The sequence below is a fragment of the Bombina bombina genome, chromosome 5 (genome assembly GCF_027579735.1).
Source record: "Bombina bombina isolate aBomBom1 chromosome 5, aBomBom1.pri, whole genome shotgun sequence".
Lineage (NCBI taxonomy): Eukaryota > Metazoa > Chordata > Amphibia > Anura > Bombinatoridae > Bombina > Bombina bombina.
This window is the reverse complement of record NC_069503.1, coordinates 273,587,756-273,608,173: the sequence shown is the minus strand read 5'-3', so window position 1 is coordinate 273,608,173 and position 20,418 is coordinate 273,587,756. Positions and strand designations below refer to the sequence as shown.

General features: G+C 40.5%; 1 protein-coding gene across 1 annotated transcript in view; it reads right to left on the bottom strand.

The window, feature by feature from the left end:
- The window catches only part of ABCB1 (ATP binding cassette subfamily B member 1), a 273,231-nt gene that overhangs the window by 217,548 nt on the left and 35,265 nt on the right, over nt 1-20,418 (bottom strand). The window contains exon 3 of the mRNA XM_053713996.1: nt 10,840-10,918. Within this exon, the coding sequence (XP_053569971.1) occupies nt 10,840-10,918 (79 nt within the window). The remainder of the gene's footprint in view (nt 1-10,839; nt 10,919-20,418) is intronic.

Below are 20,418 nucleotides of genomic sequence, written 5' to 3'. Positions count from 1 at the left end.
CAATTTTTTTTTATATGATCGTATATGGCGGTGAAATTGTGGCATGAAATATACCAAAATGGGCTTAGAGCAATACCTTGGGTTGTCTACTTAATATATATATATATATATATATATATATATATATATATATATATATATATATATATATATAGTTTTGATTAGTAAATACAAAAACAAGGATCCATTTCTGTTTAAATGGAGTTATAGCAAAAATGCTAAAAATTCTCCGGTATTTTGGGTAAGTTCTCTGAAAGTCGAATGGGTTAAAAATCTTTCCATTGTAAATCTATTCACAAGTTTGCTTTGTTAAAGGGTCGTAAAACCCAAAATTCTTCTGCACTCTCACTCTAGATAAATAAACAAAAGCAGATTCATCCTAAGGGGCCAATTTATAAAAGTGCGGACGGACATGATACAATGTAGCGTATCATGTCCGCCGCACATCGATAAATGCCGACAGCATACGCTGTCGGCATTTATCATTACACAAGCAGTTCTTGTGAACTGCTTGTGCAATACCGCCCACTGCAGATTCAGGGGTGTCAATCGTGTAGGATCAGGCGGATTGATGTCCGCAGCCTCAGAGCAGGGGGACAAATAACAGGGGCATAATTCGGCCCCTAAGTATGCAATCAATTTCATGTTCCTAACCATGACAACTCCCTTGTAATAAAAGAAAGTGCAAAAATATACCAAGCGCACTGTCTGACAATAGTGTGAAAAAGGTTGCTTATAGTATCAAACAAGACTTCCTGTGTAGACAGCAACAGAACATTCTTGCAGCTAGATTACGAGTTTTGTGTTAGGAGCTGTGCGGTGCTAACGAGCATTTTTTTCTCACCGCTCACTCACCTGCAGCGCTGGTATTACGGGTTTTTACCAACCTGGCGTTAACACGCAAGAAGTGAGCGTAGAGCTAAATTTTGCTCATATCTCACTCCAAAACCAGCGCTGCTTAAGTCAGCGGTGAGATGGTCGTACGTGCTCGTGCACGATTTCCCCATAGAAATCAATGGGGAGAGCCGGCTGAGAAAAAGTCTAACACCTGCCAAAAAGCAGAGTAAAACTCAGTAACGTAGCCCCATTGATTCCTTTGGGGAAATAAAAGTTATGTTTACACCTAACACCCTAACATGAACCCCGAGTCTAAACACACATAATCTTACACTTATTAACCCCTAATCTGCCGCCCCCCGACATCGCCAACATCGACATTATACTTATTAACCCCTAATCTGCCGCTCCGGACATCGCCGCCACCTACATTATACTTATGAACCCCTAATCTGCTGCCCCCAACATCGCCGACACCTACATTATTTTTATTAACCCCTAATCTGCCGCCCACAATGTCGCCGCAACCTACCTACACTTATTAACCCCTAATCTGCCATCCCCAACGTCGCTGCCCCTAACCATAACACCCCCTAACTTAAATATAATTTAAATAAATCGAAAAAAAATTGCTATCATTAACTACATTATTCCTATATAAAACTAAATACTTACCTATAAAATAAACCCTAAACTAGCTACAATATAACTAATAGTTACATTGTAGCTAGCTAAGGGTTTATTTTTATTTTACAGGCAAGTCTGTATTTATTTTAACTAGGTAGCATAGTTATTAAATAGTTATTAACTATTTAATAACTACCTAGCTAAAATAAATACAAATTTACCTGTAAAATAAAACCTAACCTAAGTTACACTAAGCAATAGTTCACAACAAACAATGTGTTCAGAAAAGGATCCCCCTCTGTTTCTTTAAAACGTATATGTGAGAAGCCAAAAACGGGGTAATGTCCCAACTTGTGTAAAAAGGGAACGACAGTCAAAGTATAAGTAATATCCACAGCTATGGATCCCAAGTACACACTCTTATAGTTCACTCTTTTTTCCTTTTTCAGTTTACTATGCGTAACAATCCGCTTCAACTTCAGCCTAGATGTCAGGGGTTGAAATGTGTACGTAAAGTCACAATAACGTTGCCTCTGATGAAGCGCATTCACGCATGCGCGAAACGCGTCAGGCGTTCCTGACTGTGATCTCACTAACTTGTTACTAGTTATGGATTGCTAATAAACCTTGTTATCCAGCATTTAACTACCTTGAGTCAGCGCATCCTTTTGTTTATTGCTAAGTTACACTAACACTACACTACAATTAAATAAATTACCTACATTAAATAAACTAAATTAGCTAAATCACAAAACCCACTAAATTACAGAAAATAAAAAACAAATTACAGATCTTTAAACTAATTACACCTAATCTAATAGCCCTATCAAAATAAAAAAGCCCCCCCCAAAAAAAAAAAAAAAACCTACCCTAAACTAAACTACCAATAGCCCGTAAAAGGGCCTTTTGCGGGGCATTGCCCCAAAGTAATCAGTTCTTTTTTCTGCAAAAAAAAAATACAAACAACCCCCCCAACAGTAAAACCCACCACCCAAACAACCAACCCCTCAAATAAAATACTAACTAAAAAAACCTAAGCTCCCCATTGCCCTGAAAAGGGCATTTGGATGGGCATTGCCCTTAAAAGGGCATGTAGCTCTATTGCAGGCCCAAAACCCTAACCTAAAAAATAAACCCACCCAATACACCCTTAAAAAAATCCTAACACTAACCCCTGAAGATTCACTTACCGGGAGAAGTCTTCATCCAAGTGGAAAGATGTCCTCAACAAAGCCGGCAGAAGTGGTCCTGCAGACGGGCAGAAGTGGTCCTCCAGACGGGCAGAAGTCTTCATCCAGACGGCATCTTCTATCTTCATCCTTCCGGCGCAGAGCGGCTCCATCTTCAAGACATCCGATGCAGAGCATCCTCTTCAAACGACGTCTTCTTGCTGATGAATATCTCTTAAAGTGACATCATCCAAGATGGCGTCCCTTAGATTCCGATTGGCTCAATCCGATTGGCTCAATCCTATTGGCTCATCCAACCTTAATTCCTACCTTAATTCCGATTGGTTGATAGAATTCTATCAGCCAATCGGAATCTAAGGGACGCCATCTTGGATTACGTCACTTAAAGAGAAATAGGAATGAGAATATCCCACAAGTAATGGATGATCCGTGGACTGGATACACCTTACAAGAGAAAAGAGCTGATTACTTTGGGGCAATGCCCCGCAAAAACAGAATTTATGCTTACCTGATAAATTACTTTCTCCAACGGTGTGTCCGGTCCACGGCGTCATCCTTACTTGTGGGATATTCTCTTCCCCAACAGGAAATGGCAAAGAGTCCCAGCAAAGCTGGTCACATGATCCCTCCTAGGCTCCGCCCACCCCAGTCATTCGACCGACGGACAGGAGGAAATATATATAGGAGAAACCATATGATACCGTGGTGACTGTAGTTAGAGAAAATAATTCATCAGACCTGATTAAAAAACCAGGGCGGGCCGTGGACCGGACACACCGTTGGAGAAAGTAATTTATCAGGTAAGCATAAATTCTGTTTTCTCCAACATTGGTGTGTCCGGTCCACAGCGTCATCCTTACTTGTGGGAACCAATACCAAAGCTTTAGGACACGGATGAAGGGAGGGAGCAAATCAGGTCACCTAAACGGAAGGAACCACAGCTTGCAAAACCTTTCTCCCAAAAATAGCCTCCGAAGAAGCAAAAGTATCAAATTTGTAAAATTTGGCAAAAGTGTGCAGTGAAGACCAAGTCGCTGCCTTACATATCTGGTCAACAGAAGCCTCGTTCTTGAAGGCCCATGTGGAAGCCACAGCCCTAGTGGAGTGAGCTGTGATTCTTTCAGGAGGCTGCCGTCCGGCATCGGATGATGCTTTTAAGCCAAAAGGAAAGAGAGGTAGAAGTCGCTTTTTGACCTCTCCTTTTACCAGAATAAACAACAAACAAGGAAGATGTTTGTCTGAAATCTTTAGTAGCCTCTAAATAGAACTTTAGAGCACGGACAACGTCCAAATTGTGTAACAAACGTTCCTTCTTTGAAACTGGATTCGGACACAAAGAAGGTACAACTATCTCCTGGTTAATATTTTTGTTAGAAACAACTTTAGGAAGAAAACCAGGCTTAGTACGCAAAACCACCTTATCTGCATGGAACACCAGATAAGGAGGAGAACACTGCAGAGCAAATAACTCTGAAACTCTTCTAGCAGAAGAAATTGCAACCAAAAACAAAACTTTCCAAGATAGTAACTTAATATCTATGGAATGTAAGGGTTCAAACGGAACCCCTTGAAGAACTGAAAGAACTAGATTTAGACTCCAGGGAGGAGTCAAAGGTCTGTAAACAGGCTTGATCCTAACCAGAGCCTGAACAAATGCTTGAACATCTGGCACAGCTGCCAGTCTTTTGTGTAGTAAGACAGATAAAGCAGAGATCTGTCCCTTTAGGGAACTTGCAGATAATCCTTTCTCCAAACCTTCTTGAAGAAAGGAGAGAATCTTAGGAATTTTTATCTTATTCCATGGGAATCCTTTGGATTCACACCAACAGATATATTTTTTCCATATTTTATGGTAAATTTTTCTAGTTACAGGTTTTCTGGCCTGAACCAGAGTATCTATCACCGAATCTGAAAACCCACGCTTTGATAGAATCAAGCGTTCAATCTCCAAGCCGTCAGTTGGAGGGAGACCAGATTTGGGTGTTCGAATGGACCTTGAACAAGAAGGTCCTGTCTCAAAGGTAGCTTCCATGGTGGAGCCGATGACATATTCACCAGGTCTGCATACCAAGTCCTGCGTGGCCACGCAGGAGCTATCAAGATCACCGAGGCCCTCTCCTGATTGATCCTGGCTACCAGCCTGGGAATGAGAGGAAACGGTGGGAATACGTAAGCTAGGTTGAAAGTCCAAGGTGCTACTAGTGCATCTACTAGAGTCGCCTTGGGATCCCTGGATCTGGACCCGTAGCAAGGAACCTTGAAGTTCTCACGAGACGCCATCAGATCCATGTCTGGAATGCCCCATAATTGAGTTATTTGGGCAAAGATTTCCGGATGGAGTTCCCACTCCCCCGGATGAAATGTCTGACGACTCAGAAAATCCGCTTCCCAATTTTCCACTCCTGGGATGTGGATCGCAGACAAGTGGCAGGAGTGAACCTCCGCCCATTGAATTATTTTGGTCACTTCTTTCATCGCCAGGGAACTCTTTGTTCCCCCTTGATGATTGATATAAGCAACAGTCGTCATGTTGTCTGATTGGAACCTTATGAATTTGGCCTTTGCTAGTTGAGGCCAAGCTCTGAGAGCATTGAATATCGCTCTCAGTTCCAGAATGTTTATCGGGAGAAGAGACTCTTCCCGAGACCATAGACCCTGAGCTTTCAGGGATTCCCAGACCGCACCCCAGCCCACTAGACTGGCGTCGGTCGTGACAATGACCCACTCTGGCCTGCGGAAGCTCATTCCCTGGGACAGATGGTCCAGGGTCAGCCACCAACGGAGTGAATCTCTGGTCTTTTGATCTACTTGAATCATTGGAGACAAGTCTGTATAATCCCCATTCCACTGTTTGAGCATGCACAGTTGTAATGGTCTTAGATGAATTCGTGCAAAAGGAACTATGTCCATTGTTGCAACCATCAATCCTATTACTTCCATGCACTGCTCTATGGAAGGACGAGGAACAGAATGAAGCACTTGACAAGAGCTTAGAAGTTTTGATTTTCTGACCTCTGTCAGAAAAATCCTCATTTCTAAGGAATCTATTATTGTCGGGGACAGAGAACTCTTTTCTTTGTTCACCTTCCATCCGTGAGATGTGAGAAAGGCTAGAACGATGTCCGTATGAGCCTTTGCCTTTGACAGGGACGACGCTTGTATTAGAATGTCGTCCAAGTAAGGTACTACTGCAATGCCCCTTGGTCTTAGAACCGCTAGAAGGGACCCTAGCACCTTTGTGAAAATCCTTGGAGCAGTGGCTAATCCGAATGGAAGAGCCACAAACTGGTAATGTTTGTCCAGAAAAGCGAACCTTAGGAACTGATGATGTTCCTTGTGGATAGGGATATGTAGGTACGCATCCTTTAGATACACGGTAGTCATAAATTGACTTTCCTGGATGGTGGGTAGAATCGTTCGAATAGTTTCCATTTTGAACGATGGTACCCTGAGAAATTTGTTTAGGATCTTCAAATCCAAAATTGGTCTGAACGTTCCCTCTTTTTTGGGAACTACGAACAGATTGGAATAAAATCCCATTCCTTGTTCCTTTATTGGAACTGGGTGTATCACTCCCATCTTTAACAGGTCTTCTACACAGTGTAAGAATGCCTGTCTCTTTATTTGGTTTGAGGATAAGTGAGACTTGTGGAACCTTCCCCTTGGCGGTAGTTCCTTGAATTCCAGGAGATAACCTTGAGAAACTATTTCTAGCGCCCAAGGATCCTGAACATCTCTTGCCCAAGCCTGAGCAAAGAGAGAGAGTCTGCCCCCCACCAGATCCGGTCCCGGATCGGGGGCTACTTCTTCATGCTGTCTTGTTAGCAGTGGCAGGCTTCTTGGCCTGCTTACCTTTGTTCCAGCCTTGCATTGGTTTCCAGGCTGGTTTGGGTTGTGAGGCATTACCCTCTTGCTTAGAGGATGCAGAATTAGAGGCTGGTCCATTTCTGCGAAAGGGACGAAAATTAGGCTTATTTTTAGCCTTAAAAGACCTATCCTGTGGAAGGGCGTGGCCCTTTCCCCCAGTGATGTCTGAAATAATCTCTTTCAAATCAGGTCCAAATAAAGTTTTACCTTTGAAAGGAATGTTAAGTAATTTTGTCTTGGATGACACATCCGCTGACCAAGACTTTAGCCAAAGCGCTCTGCGCGCCACAATAGCAAACCCTGAATTTTTCGCCGCTAATTTTGCTAATTGCAAAGCGGCATCTAAAATAAAAGAGTTAGCCAATTTAAGTGCGTGAACTCTGTCCATAACCTCCTCATATGGAGTTTCTCTACTGAGCGACTTTTCTAGTTCCTCGAACCAGAACCACGCTGCCGTAGTGACAGGAACAATGCATGAAATTGGTTGTAGAAGGTAGCCTTGCTGTACAAAAATCTTTTTAAGCAAACCTTCCAATTTTTTATCCATAGGATCTTTGAAAGCACAACTATCTTCGATAGGAATAGTAGTGCGTTTGTTTAGAGTAGAAACTGCCCCCTCGACCTTGGGGACTGTCTGCCATAAGTCCTTTCTGGGGTCGACCATAGGAAATAATTTCTTAAATATAGGGGAGGAACAAAAGGTATGCCGGGCTTTTCCCACTCTTTATTTACTATGTCCGCCACCCGCTTGGGTATAGGAAAAGCGTCGGGGGGCACTGGAACCTCTAGAAACCTGTCCATCTTGCATAATTTCTCTGGAATGACCAAATTGTCACAATCATCCAGAGTAGATAACACCTCCTTAAGCAGTGCGCGGAGATGTTCTAATTTAAATTTAAATGTCACAACATCAGGTTCAGCTTGATGAGAAATTTTTCCTGAATCTGAAATTTCTCCCTCAGACAAAACCTCCCTCATGGCCCCTTCAGATTGGTGTGAGGGTATGACAGAACAATTATCATCAGCGTCCTCTTGCTCTTCAGTGTTTAAAACAGAGCAATCGCGCTTTCTCTGATAAGTAGGCATTTTGGATAAAAGATTTGCTATGGAGTTATCCATTACAGCCGTTAATTGTTGCATGGTAATAAGTATTGGCGCACTAGATGTACTAGGGGCCTCCTGCATGGGCAAAACTGGTGTAGACACAGTAGGAGATGATGTAGTATCATGTTTACTCCCCTCATTTGAGGAATCATCTTGGGCAATATCATTATTTGTGGCAGTACTGTCCTTACTTTGTTTGGACGCTATGGCACAATTATCACATAAATTTAAATGGGGAGACACATTGGCTTTCATACATATAGAACATAGCTTATCTGAAGGTATAGACATGTTAAACAGGCTTAAACTTGTCAACAATGCACAAAAAACGTTTTAAAATAAAACCGTTACTGTCACTTTAAATTTCAAACAGAAAACACTTTATTACTAATTACTAATATGTGAAAAAGTATGAAGGAATTGTTCAAAAATTACCCTTAAAATAACGGAACTGGAGCCGTTTTTCAATTTAACCCCTATACAGTCCCAGATACAGTCTTTGCTAAGACCCAACCAAGCCCTGAGGGGAATACGATACCAAATGACGCCTTCTAAAAGCTTTTTCAGAGATTCTTAGATCCACACACATGCATCTGCATGCCCTGTTCTCAAAAAACAACTGCGCATTAATGGCGCGAAAATGAGGCTCAGTCTATGACTAGAAAGGCCTGCCGTTTTATAAACGTTCCCCAAGATTATAAATGTCAATTGTTAGCCTAAATTTGAATAATATGCACAAATAAAGCAATCGATTTAGCCCATAAAAATGTCTACCAGTTTTTTAGCCCATAATAAGCCCTTTATTCTGTTTGTTTTTGACTAAGAAAATGGCTTACCGGTCCCCATGAGGGGAAATGACAGCCTTCCAGCATTACACAGTCTTGTTAGAAATATGGCTAGTCATACCTTAAGCAGAAAAGTCTGCTAACTGTTTCCCCCAACTGAAGTTACTTCATCTCAACAGTCCTATGTGGAAACAGCAACCGATTTTAGTTACTGTCTGCTAAAATCATCTTCCTCTTACAAACAGAAATCTTCATCCTTTTCTGTTTCAGAGTAAATAGTACATACCAGCACTATTTTAAAATAACAAACACTTGATAGAAGAATAAAAACTACATTTAAACACCAAAAAAACTCTTAACCATCTCCGTGGAGATGTTGCCTGTGCAACGGCAAAGAGAATGACTGGGGTGGGCGGAGCCTAGGAGGGATCATGTGACCAGCTTTGCTGGGACTCTTTGCCATTTCCTGTTGGGGAAGAGAATATCCCACAAGTAAGGATGACGCCGTGGACCGGACACACCAATGTTGGAGAAAGGCCCTTTAAAGGGCTATTGGTAGCTTAGTTTAGGCTAGGGTTTTTTTTTTATTTTGGGGGGGCTTTTTTAATTTTGATAGGGCTATTAGATTAGGTGTAATTAGTTTAAAGATCTGTAATTTGTTTTTTATTTTCTGTAATTTAGTGGGGGGGGTTTGTGATTTAGCTAATTTAATTTATTTAATTGTATTTAATGTAGGTAATTTATTTAATTGTAGTGTAGTGTTATTGCAACTTAGGTTAGGTTTTATTTTACAGGTAAATTTGTATTTATTTTAGCTAGGTAGTTATTAAATAGTTAATAACTATTTACTAACTAGTCTACCTAGTTAAAATAAATACAAACTTGCCTGTAAAATAAAAAATAAACCCTAATCTAGCTACAATGTAACTATTAGTTATATTGTAGCTAGCATAAAGTTTACTTTATAGGTAAGTATTTAGTTTTAAATAGGAATAATGTAGTTAATGATAGTATTTTTTTTTAGATTTATTTAAATTATATTTAAGTTAGGGGGTGTTAGGGTTAGACTTAGGTTTAGGGGTTAATAAATGTAATATAGTGGCGGCGACGTTGGGGGCGCCAGATTAGGGGTTAATAAGTATAATGTAGGTGGTGGCGATGTTAGGGGCGGCAGATTAGGGGTTAATAATATTTAACTAGTGTTTGCGAGGCGGGAGTGCGGCGGTTTAGGGGTTAATATGTTTATTCTAGTGGCGGCGATGTCCGGAGCGGCAGATTAGGGGTTAAACATTTTATTATAGTGTTTGTGATGCGGGAGGGCCTCGGTTTAGGGGTTAATAGGTAGTTTATGTGTGTTAGTGTACTTTTTAGCACTTTAGTTATGAGTTTTATGCTACGGCGTTGTACCATAAAACTCTTAACTACTGACTTTAGAATGCGTAACGGATCTTGGAAGTAGAGGGTGTACCGCTCACTTTTTGGCCTCCCAGGACAGACTCGTAACACCAGCGCTATTGAAGTCCCATAGAAAAAAAAGACTTTACGAAGTTTACGTAAGTCGGTTTGTGGTAAGGCCAAAAAAGTGCGTGGTGCCCCTAAACCTATAAGACTCGTAATACCAGCGGTAGTGAAAAAGCAGCGTTAGGACCTGTTAACGCTGCTTTTTCAGCTTACCGCAAAACTCGTGATCTAGTCGATGGTTTCCAAACCACAGCTCAATCACAGGGGAGATTCCACAACTGATATCAGCATACTCAGCAAAGTAATTTACATTCATCAACCTACTTTAGCTAGAAATAATAATCATATTAATTAATTATAATAATTAAAACTAAAATAATAGAAAACATTTTTAAAATAGATTAGCAGTAAGTATCTTTCAAAGCCTGCATTTTTACTCTTTAATGGTATATTAAATGGGCAGTGCATTGTAAAATTGCTTTCCTGTTTATGTGTTTTCAGTGACTTGTTATAAGGTACAGAGTATAAAATGTATGGGAAATAGCTGGTTTTGCAGGAAGATCAGAACTCCTTATTTTTATTCTTTATATACACACGCCTCATTATCTTATCTCTGTCTACATACACAAAGCCTAATACTATACAATTGAAAATTTATATTTTAGTACCTTTCTCTCCCACCACCCCACTGGAAGTGTAGCTATTTTCATACATATGACATGACATAATAAAGGTAGACAATTTAATACACTCAAACAGGTAAAATGTATTATTGGGACCATATTTAACAGTACACTGTCCCTCTAACTGATCTTAAAATACTCTGCTTTTGAGAATATAAGTATTATAAAAATGTTCTATAGCTTTTATTGACCAATGAAACATCTCAAAATAAAATAAATACGATACCGACCATACAATTTACAGAAAAATGACCAGAAAGCAGCATTTTCTGCTCCGAATCTTACCATAGTAAAAGGGCTGACCATTTTTGGTTTCTCAGGTTTCTCTTTGTCCTTTTTTCTTGAAAACAATCCTTTTTTCTTTCTGCAAAAAAATAAAAGAATTTTATGTTAAAAATGAGTGCAACTATTTCATGATAAAAATCTAAACTGTTATTAAAACAACGATTCAATTCCATATAGACCTACATAATAAGTGTGGTTCTCTCAGTGTTTTCAGACGTCTGGTGTGTTGTGACTAAAGATATCGGGCTAGATTCATAGATGCTTGTGAGGTTGCCAAGAGGCCATGTGAAGGAACGATAATGTTCCAAATGTATTAAGCTTCACAAGGGTGGAACTGTTACTGGTGCAGCAGGGCATTAGTAACGGGGGGCCCATAGCAGCCAGTCTATATATAGGTGTGTGCCTATGTGGTCATTATCTGTGTATAGTCATCATCTTTATACTGCACAGTACACATAGATCAGTGGTTCCCAAAGTGGGCTCTACTGCCTCCTGTGGAGCAGTGGGATTACTGAGGGAGGCACTGTTAGGCATGAGAGATGGAGGGGGCGCTGGAATTACCATAGGAGGCACTAGAAGGTAAGGAAGAGAATGCTTGTGAGTCCCTTCAAGCTCAATAGTCATAATTAGTTGAACTTCAGTCTAGAAGTCTAAAGCAAAACCACTTTCTTGCTATTTATTTAACATTTTATTGCTCTCTGCTTTTAGGACTTTTCCTTTTAAGATAATTTTGATTTGTTAAAACCGTGCACTGCTTTTAAGACTTTTCCTTTTATGATAATTAAGATGTGTCCTCAACTTAAACTCTGACTGTTACAGATTGCAGCCACTTGTACTGAAGGCTTGCATTCTTTGTTTTACCAGTGCTATACATTAGCACAGTTCGGAATGTGTAGTAGTAGGAAACATAGCAAAAGGCCTGTTGTGCTTGTCTGAGTAGCTTTGCACACATCTAGTCTTGTGTCACCAGAAATAAACTGTGCACTGCACAACACTTTGGTAACTAGAATACATTTTCCATAAAGTTTAAAAGTGCAGTTGTACAACTATGCTCCAAGCAAAGAAACCGACTCCAAATTAAGATGGTGATTTAAGGCTCCTAATAAGTGACATAAAACAAGAAACTGAAAAACTGGTATCACTTCATAAAGCCCATCCATCACATTTTAAATAGTGAGTTAATTACTAAGGGCCAGATTACAAGTAGAGTGCAAATTAACGCTCTCGCTTGAGCGTTAATTGTGCTTTAAGTAAGCTTTTTGCACTCGTCGGGTTGCACTCGTATTTTGAGTTGAAAATAAACTGTATTTGCTCGCGCGGTAAACAGACCAACACAAAAATCCAAAATTAGTATATCACGTGCACGTTCACGTATTCCCCCATAGAAGTCAATGGAAAAAAAAGTGGGAAAAAAACACCCAACTCTCGTGCAAACACGATCGCATATTCTCATTTGCACTAACTCAAAAAAAATATATATATATTTCACATTCCAATGTTCTGCACAATGAAGACTATGTTCTAGTTATTCAGAAATTAATATTTCTACATATATCTGATGGTATTTTGGTACAATATATATCTATACCTATATGGGTACAAGGGGAAAACAGCGCTAAAAAATTCCTTATCTATATATAAAACATAAAATGATAAATAAGTAGATATAAAAGTCCAGAAATAAATATTATTATAAAATCAATGAATCATCAAGTGCAAAATAATGCAAAATGGTAAAAGTCCACTCAAATATTTTCTTGTTATGTTAATCCCCTTACCAGAATTTACCTCAATATAATGAGGTAAATTGCCGCACTGAAAGGGGTAATCAAGTACTGGTACAGGTAAGTCCGGTATGGAGAGGGATGTCTTTATGATCTCATCCACCTTTTGGAGTATGTAGTAACGAAATAATTCACATCCAGTTGTTTCCTCCCAGGATATTCAAATATGCCATCCACCTCTTGGAGTATGTAGCTTTAATTTTGCAAGATCTTCTGTGAGCAGATCTCCCCTTCCAGCTACAAACCAACACTTTGTTTCTTACAGCTGCAATACAAGCAGCGTGGTGTTTGTCATGTGGTGATGACGTCACTGTAGGATCAGACATGGAACTGCGCTGGTTGTAAAATTGGAACCCAGGAGGATCTCTAGTGTAGTATTGCAAAATACGGGTCACTGTTGATCCGTGAAATAGGAAGTGACATCACTGTGTCTTTTATATATATATATATATATATATATATATATATATATATATATATATATATATATATATATGTATATATATATATATATATATATATATATACATACACATATACACACACATGATTATATATAAGTAGGCTTACCAGACATCCCAGTTTGACTTGGATTGTCCCTGTTTGGAGGCGCTGTCCCAGTGTCCCATCCAATTGTTCATTCTGTCCCAGCCGGTGCCGGCATTACAAATACCGGCAATACAAAAGCGTTTTTTTTTTTACATTCTGATTGCAATTGGCTAGCATAGCTGACATGGGCAGTATTATCACAAAATGCTATACTGTGTAGGTCCCCGAATGCCCCCTCTAAATTAAAAATGAATTGCAAGTACCACACAACCCTTCGATTGGAAGCCACACTCAGTGACACGCCCAAAAAGCTTTATTCATCCAATCCAAAAACGCGCTGTGGTGAAAAGAATTTAAGGTGTCATCAGACAAAACACTGACAGCAGCAGTGACAATGCAGGGCAGAACTAGGGCTATAAGGAACTGGTAAGAATCGTGGAAGAAAAAGACTGAACCAGGACATAAAGAGAGTCAGTAACGGAAGCAAAGCAGAACCAGGAAAGAGCTAATCATAACTGTGACACCAAGGCACACAGGGCAGAACAGGAGCGAATAAGACCAGGAATATTTAAGCTACCTCCCGTACACACTACCATGCCTCCCTTCAGAGTGAGCATAATCGGTTCGGGAAATTGGTGACTCAGAATCAGCAGTCATCACTGTGCCACAAGCACTGAATATCACTCATTTGGGTCATAGTCTCCTAAGGACTGACCTGTTAAAACTTGGAGGTAAATAATAAATGCAACCAAACTGGAATCTTGGTGTAGTGTTATCCAGTACTGGTATTTATTTACGGGAGCCACAATTACGTCGCTTATTTTCCTAAATCTCTCTTATCTTACTGGTACAGTCAGTCTCCAACTCCCATCATTAAAAGGTGAAATACTAATCTTTTCACTGTTTGGGTCAGTGCTTACCATGAATACTATGTAAATAGTTATAATTCACTACCGACTGCTTCTACTATAACCTCCCGTCACTAGACTAGTGCTGACCTCTTAACCACAACCATTAACCACTAATGACTACTATAGGCTTATTGATTAGGATGCGAGGAATATAGTTGTTATCCCTCCCAAAGCTCTAGGGGGCAGCATTAGATATATTTTTCTGTCTCTTCTTTCTCTATTATACAGCAGATGCAGAGATTTAAAAATTCGCCTTTGTTGTCCCCCCAAATAATGTCTAGTGCCACTTATTGATACCTTCTATTCAAGTCAGAGCCTATTTTTAAAGAGATTAAATGATGCGTTTGTGAGTTTTTTTGAAAATTAGTTCCGGACGGCAATCGACACACCCCCTTGACCACACCCCCACTGGTCCCAGTATCACCTCTAAAAATTATGGTAAGCCTATATATAGGTATAGATATTTACACACACACATATATATATATATATATAAATATAAATATCTATTTATAAATACATAGAACATATTCCGCTTTGTGCAGAACACTGGAATGTGAAATATTTACAGTAAATACATAGTAAAAATCTTTATCAAATATGATTTGACATGTTTTCATCTACTTAATGGCAAAAGGCTCCAATGCACTTATATATATGTCTATATGTGTGTACATAAGTATTTGTGTTTATATAATAAAATATTTTTTGTGTGTTTATATGTGTATATATGTCTGTAAATATATATATATATATATATATATATATATACACACACACATATATTAACATAAATACATATGTACACATATAAATACATAAATACATATGTACACATATAAATACATATGTACACATAAATAGAACATATATATATATATCCACACATACATACACTTTTTTAGACATGTATATGTATGTGTCTCAATGTTAAAGCCCTTTCCCTGCCTTTTCTTTTCTAACACCTGAGACCTAATAGCTTTGAGCCTTTATAAATTTTGTGTGCAATATTATTATTGAATCATTTTTATTAGATTGTGTTGTTATGAGTGTACCTGTACTTTATCATGTATTTTTTATGTGTTTTGTGCAACTTTTATATTTTGAGAAACAGTTAACCAGAGCTCTGAAGTCACAGTAATCATTCTAGCGTAAATTGAAATTGAGATCACATGATCGTGTTTACTTGCAACTTGTAATATGAGTGGTAAGGTAAGCCCGATGAGCGTAAACCCTTTGTGCTCCACTCGCAATCTAGCCCTAAATGTTGTATATAAGTGACTATCAACTTTAAAAAGCTTGTATTACGATATCAAGATAATATCAAGAAAATACAATATTAATTAATGAAACAAAAAAAAAAAACATTTAAAATTTGAATAAATGTTTAATATTTGTTTGGCTTAGCTAAGAGGCAGAGCTTTCAAAAATAGAAATGTAAATAATTTGTATGTAGTATCAATTAACAAAAATGCAAACTGAGTGAAATCAATATTTGACCACCTTTTGCCTTCAAAACAATTCTTCTAGGTACACTTAACGAAAGTCATGGTTTGGGTAGGCATATAGTCTGGTGCAACAATTATACCAAACAGCAGTAAAGATCACCAATTTAATATGTAGATTGAAACACAATCATTAACTAAAACAGAAACAACTGTGTAGGAGGAATAAAACTAGGTGAGGAACAGGCTAACAAGATGAGGTTGTTACACCATAGCAAAGGCCGAGCACAGAAACAAGACACAAGGTAGTAGTTCTACTGCACCAACAAGGTCTCTCTTAGGCAGACATTTCAAGGCACACATGGGTTTCCAGATGTGCTGTCAAAGCTCTTCTGAAGAAGCACAAAGAAATGGGCATTGTTAAGGACCATAAACGCAGTGGTCGGCCACGGAAACTTAGTGTAGCAGATGAAAGACACATCATGGTTACTTCCCAGTCCAAAGATGTCCAGCAGTGCCATCAGTTCAAAACTGGTAGAAACTAGTGGGACCCTGGTACACCTATATACTGTCTGGAAAATTAGCTCCTTTATTTATTCCGTTAAGAACCCGTAATTTTAAGACTTTTCTGCAGGTGGGAAAGGGTTAAAAAAACAGAATTTATGCTTACCTGATAAATTACTTTCTCTTGCGGTGTATCCAGTCCACGGATTCATCCTTTACTTGTGGGATATTCTCATTCCATACAGGAAGTGGCAAAGAGAGCACACAGCAAAGCTGTCCATATAGCTCCCCCTTAGCTCCACCCCCCAGTCATTCGACCAAAGGTTAGGAAGAAAAAGGAGAAACCATAGGGTGCAGTGGTGACTGTAGTTTAAACAAAAAAATTTACCTGACGTAAATGCCAGGGCGGGCCGTGGACTGGATACACCGCAAGAGAAATTAATTTATCAGGTAAGCATAAATTCTGTTTTCTCTTGAAAGGTGTATCCAGTCCACTGATTCATCCTTTACTTGTGGGATACCAATACCAAAGCTTTAGGACACGGATGAAGGGAGGGAACAAGACAGGTACCTTAAACGGAAGGCACCACTGCTTGTAAAACCAAAAATAGCCTCCAAAGAAGCAAAAGTATCAAATTTGTAAAATTTGGCAAAAGTATGCAGTGAAGACCAAGTCGCTGCCTTACAAATCTGTTCAACAGAAGCCTCATTTTTGAAAGCCCATGTGGAAGCCACTGCTCTGGTAGAATGAGCAGTAATACGTTCAGGAGGCTGCTGGCCAGCAGTCTCATAGGCCAAACGGATGATGCTTTTCAGCCAAAAAGAGAGGTAGCAGTCGCTTTCTGACCTCTCCTCTTACCAGAATAGATAACAAACAAGGAAGGTGTTTGTCTGAAATCCTTAGTTGCTTGTAAATAGAACTTTAAAGCCCGAACAACATCAAGATTGTGCAGTAGACGTTCCTTCTTTGAAGATGGATTAGGACACAGAGAAGGAACAACTATTTCCTGGTTAATATTCTTGTTAGAAACAACTTTAGGAAGAAAACCAGGTTTGGTACGCAAAACTACCTTATCTGCGTGGAACACCAGGTAAGGTGAATCACACTGTAAGGCAGATAATTCTGAAACCCTTCGAGCAGAAGAGATAGCTACTAAAAACAAAACTTTCCAAGATAACAACTTAATATCTATGGAATGTAAAGGTTCAAACGGAACCCCTTGAAGAACTGAAAGAACTAGATTTAGACTCCATGGCGGAGCCACAGGTTTATAGACAGGCTTGATTCTGACTAAAGCCTGAGCAAACGTTTGAACGTCTGGTACCTCTGCCAGACGCTTGTGTAAAAGAATAGACAGAGCAGATATTTGTCCTTTTAAGGAACTAGCTGACAATCCTTTCTCCAATCCTTCTTGGAGAAAAGACAATATCCTGGGAATCCTAATCTTACTCCATGAGTAACCCTTGAATTCACACCAACAAAGATATTTCCGCCATATCTTATGGTAGATTTTCCTGGTGACAGTCTTTCTAGCCTGAATCAGAGTATCTATAACTGACTCACAGAAACCAAGCTTTGATAGAATTAAGCGTTCAATCTCCAAGCAGTCAGACGTAGAGAAACTAGATTTGGATGCTTGAACGGACCCTGTATTAGAAGATCCTGCCTCATTGGCAGTGTCCATGGTGGGACAGATGACATGTCCACTAGGTCTGCATACCAAGTCCTGCGTGGCCACGCAGGTGCTATCAGAATCACCGAAGCCTTCTCCTGCTTGATTCTGGCAACCAGACGAGGGAGGAGAGGAAACGGGAAAAACATAAGCCAGATTGAAGGACCAAGGCGCTGCTAGAGCATCTATCAATACCGCCTTGGGGTCCCGGGACCTGGACCCGTAGGGAGAAAGTTTGGCGTTCTGACGGGACGCCATCAAATCCAACTCTGGAGTGCCCCATAGCTGAGTCAGCTGGGCAAATACCTCCGGGTGGAGTTCCCACTCCCCCGGGTGAAAAGTCTGACGACTTAGAAAATCCGCCTCCCAGTTGTCTACTCCTGGGATGTGAATTGCTGACAGATAGCGGGAGTGATCCTCCGCCCACCTGATTATTTTGGTTACCTCCATCATTGCTAGGGAACTCTTTGTTCCCCCCTGATGATTGACGTAAGCTACAGTCGTGATGTTGTCCGACTGAAATCTGATAAATTTGGCCGCCGCTAGTTGAGGCCATGCCTGAAGAGCGTTGAATATCGCCCTCAGTTCCAGAATGTTTATCGGGAGAAGAGTTTCTTCCCGAGACCATAAGCCCTGAGCTTTCCGGGAGTCCCAGACCGCTCCCCAGCCTAACAGACTGGCATCGGTCGTTACAATGATCCACTCTGGTCTGCGGAAACATATTCCCTGATACAGGTGGTCCTGAGACAACCACCAGAGAAGAGAATCTCTGGTCTCCTGGTTCAGCTGAATTTGAGGAGACAAATCTGCATAATCCCCATTCCACTGTTTGAGCATGCATAGCTGCAGTGGTCTGAGATGGATCTGAGCAAAAGGGACTATGTCCATTGCCGCTACCATTAGTCCGATTGTCTCCATGCACTGAGCTACAGATGGCCGAGGATTGGAATGAAGAGCTCGGCAAATATTTAACAGCTTTAACTTTCTGACCTCCGTCAGAAATATTTTCATTTCTACCGAGTCTATCAGGGTTCCTAGGAATGGAACTCTTGTAAAAGGGGAGAGAGAACTCTTTTCTTCCTTCACTTTTCACCCGTGAGACCTTAGAAAGGCCAATACGATCTCCGTGTGAGACTTGGTTCTTTGGAAAGTCAACGCTTGAATTAAGATGTCGTCTAAGTAAGGCGCCACTGCTATGCCCCGCGGTCTTAGCACCGCCAGGAGGGACCCTAGCACCTTTGCGAAAATTCTGGGAGCAGTGGCCAACCCGAAAGGAAGAGCCACAAACTGATAATGCTTGTCCAGAAAGGCGAACCTGAGAAACTGGTGATGATCTTTGTGGATAGGAATATGTAGGTACGCATCCTTTAGATCCACGGTAGTCATATATTGACCCTCCTGGATCATTGGTAAGATTGTCTGAATGGTCTCCATCTTGAACGATGGAACTCTGAGGAATTTGTTTAGAATTTTGAGATCCAGGATTGGTTCTGAAAGTTCCTTCTTTTTTGGGAACCACAAACAGGTTTGAGTAAAACCCCAGCCCTTGTTCTGCAATTGGAACTGGGTGGATCACTCGCATTGTAAGTAGATCTTCTACACAGCATAAAAACGCCTTTTTCTTTGTCTGGTCTGTAGACAGACGAGAAATGTGGAACCTTCCCCTTGGAGGAGAGTCCTTGAATTCTAGAAGATATCCCTGGGTAACAATCTCTAATGCCCAGGGATCGTGAACATCTCTTGCCCAGGCCTGAGCGAAGAGAGAGAGTCTGCCCCCTACTAGATCCGGTCCCGGATCGGGGGCTACCCCTTCATGCTGTCTTGGTAGCAGCTGCAGACTTTTTGGCCTGTTTACCCTTGTTCCAGCCCTGGTAAGGCTTCCAGGTTGCCTTGGGCTGTGAAGCGTTACCCTCTTGCTTTGCCGCTGTAGAGGCTGAAGCGGGACCGCCCCTGAAGTTACGAAAGGAACGAAAGTTAGCTTTGTTTCTAGCCTTAAAGGGCTTGTCCTGGGGGAGAGCATGGCCCTTTCCCCCTGTGATATCTGAAATAATCTCTTTCAATTATGGGCCAAAAGGGTCTTTCCCTTGAAAGGGATATTTAATAATTTGGATTTTGACGACACATCGGCCAACCATGACTTGAGCCAAAGTGCTCTGCGCGCCATAAGGGGCGAAACCTGAATTTTTTGCCGCTAACTTCGCTAACTGGAAAGCGGCATCTGTGATAAAAGAATTAGCCAGCTTTAGAGCCTTAATTATATCCATAATCTCGTCATATGAGGTCTCCGTCTGGAGCGATTCCTCCAGCGCCGCAAACCAGAAAGCCGCTGCAGTAGTTACCGGAATAATGCAGGCAATAGGTTGGAGAAGGAAACCTTGTTGAACAAAAATTTTCTTAAGTAAACCTTCTAACTTTTTATCCATAGGATCTTTAAAAGCACAACTGTCTTCAATTGGTATAGTTGTGCGCTTAGCAAGTGAAGAAACAGCCCCCTCTACCTTAGGGACCGTCTACCACGAGTCCCGCTTGGGGTCAGTTATGGGGAACATTTTCTTAAAAATAGGGGGGGGGGACAAAAGGGACACCTGGTCTATCCCACTCCCTAGTAACAATATCTGCAACCCTTTTGGGGATCGGAAACGCATCAGTGTATACAGGGACTTCTAAGTACTTTTCCATTTTACACAATTTCTCTGGGACCACCATAGGGTCA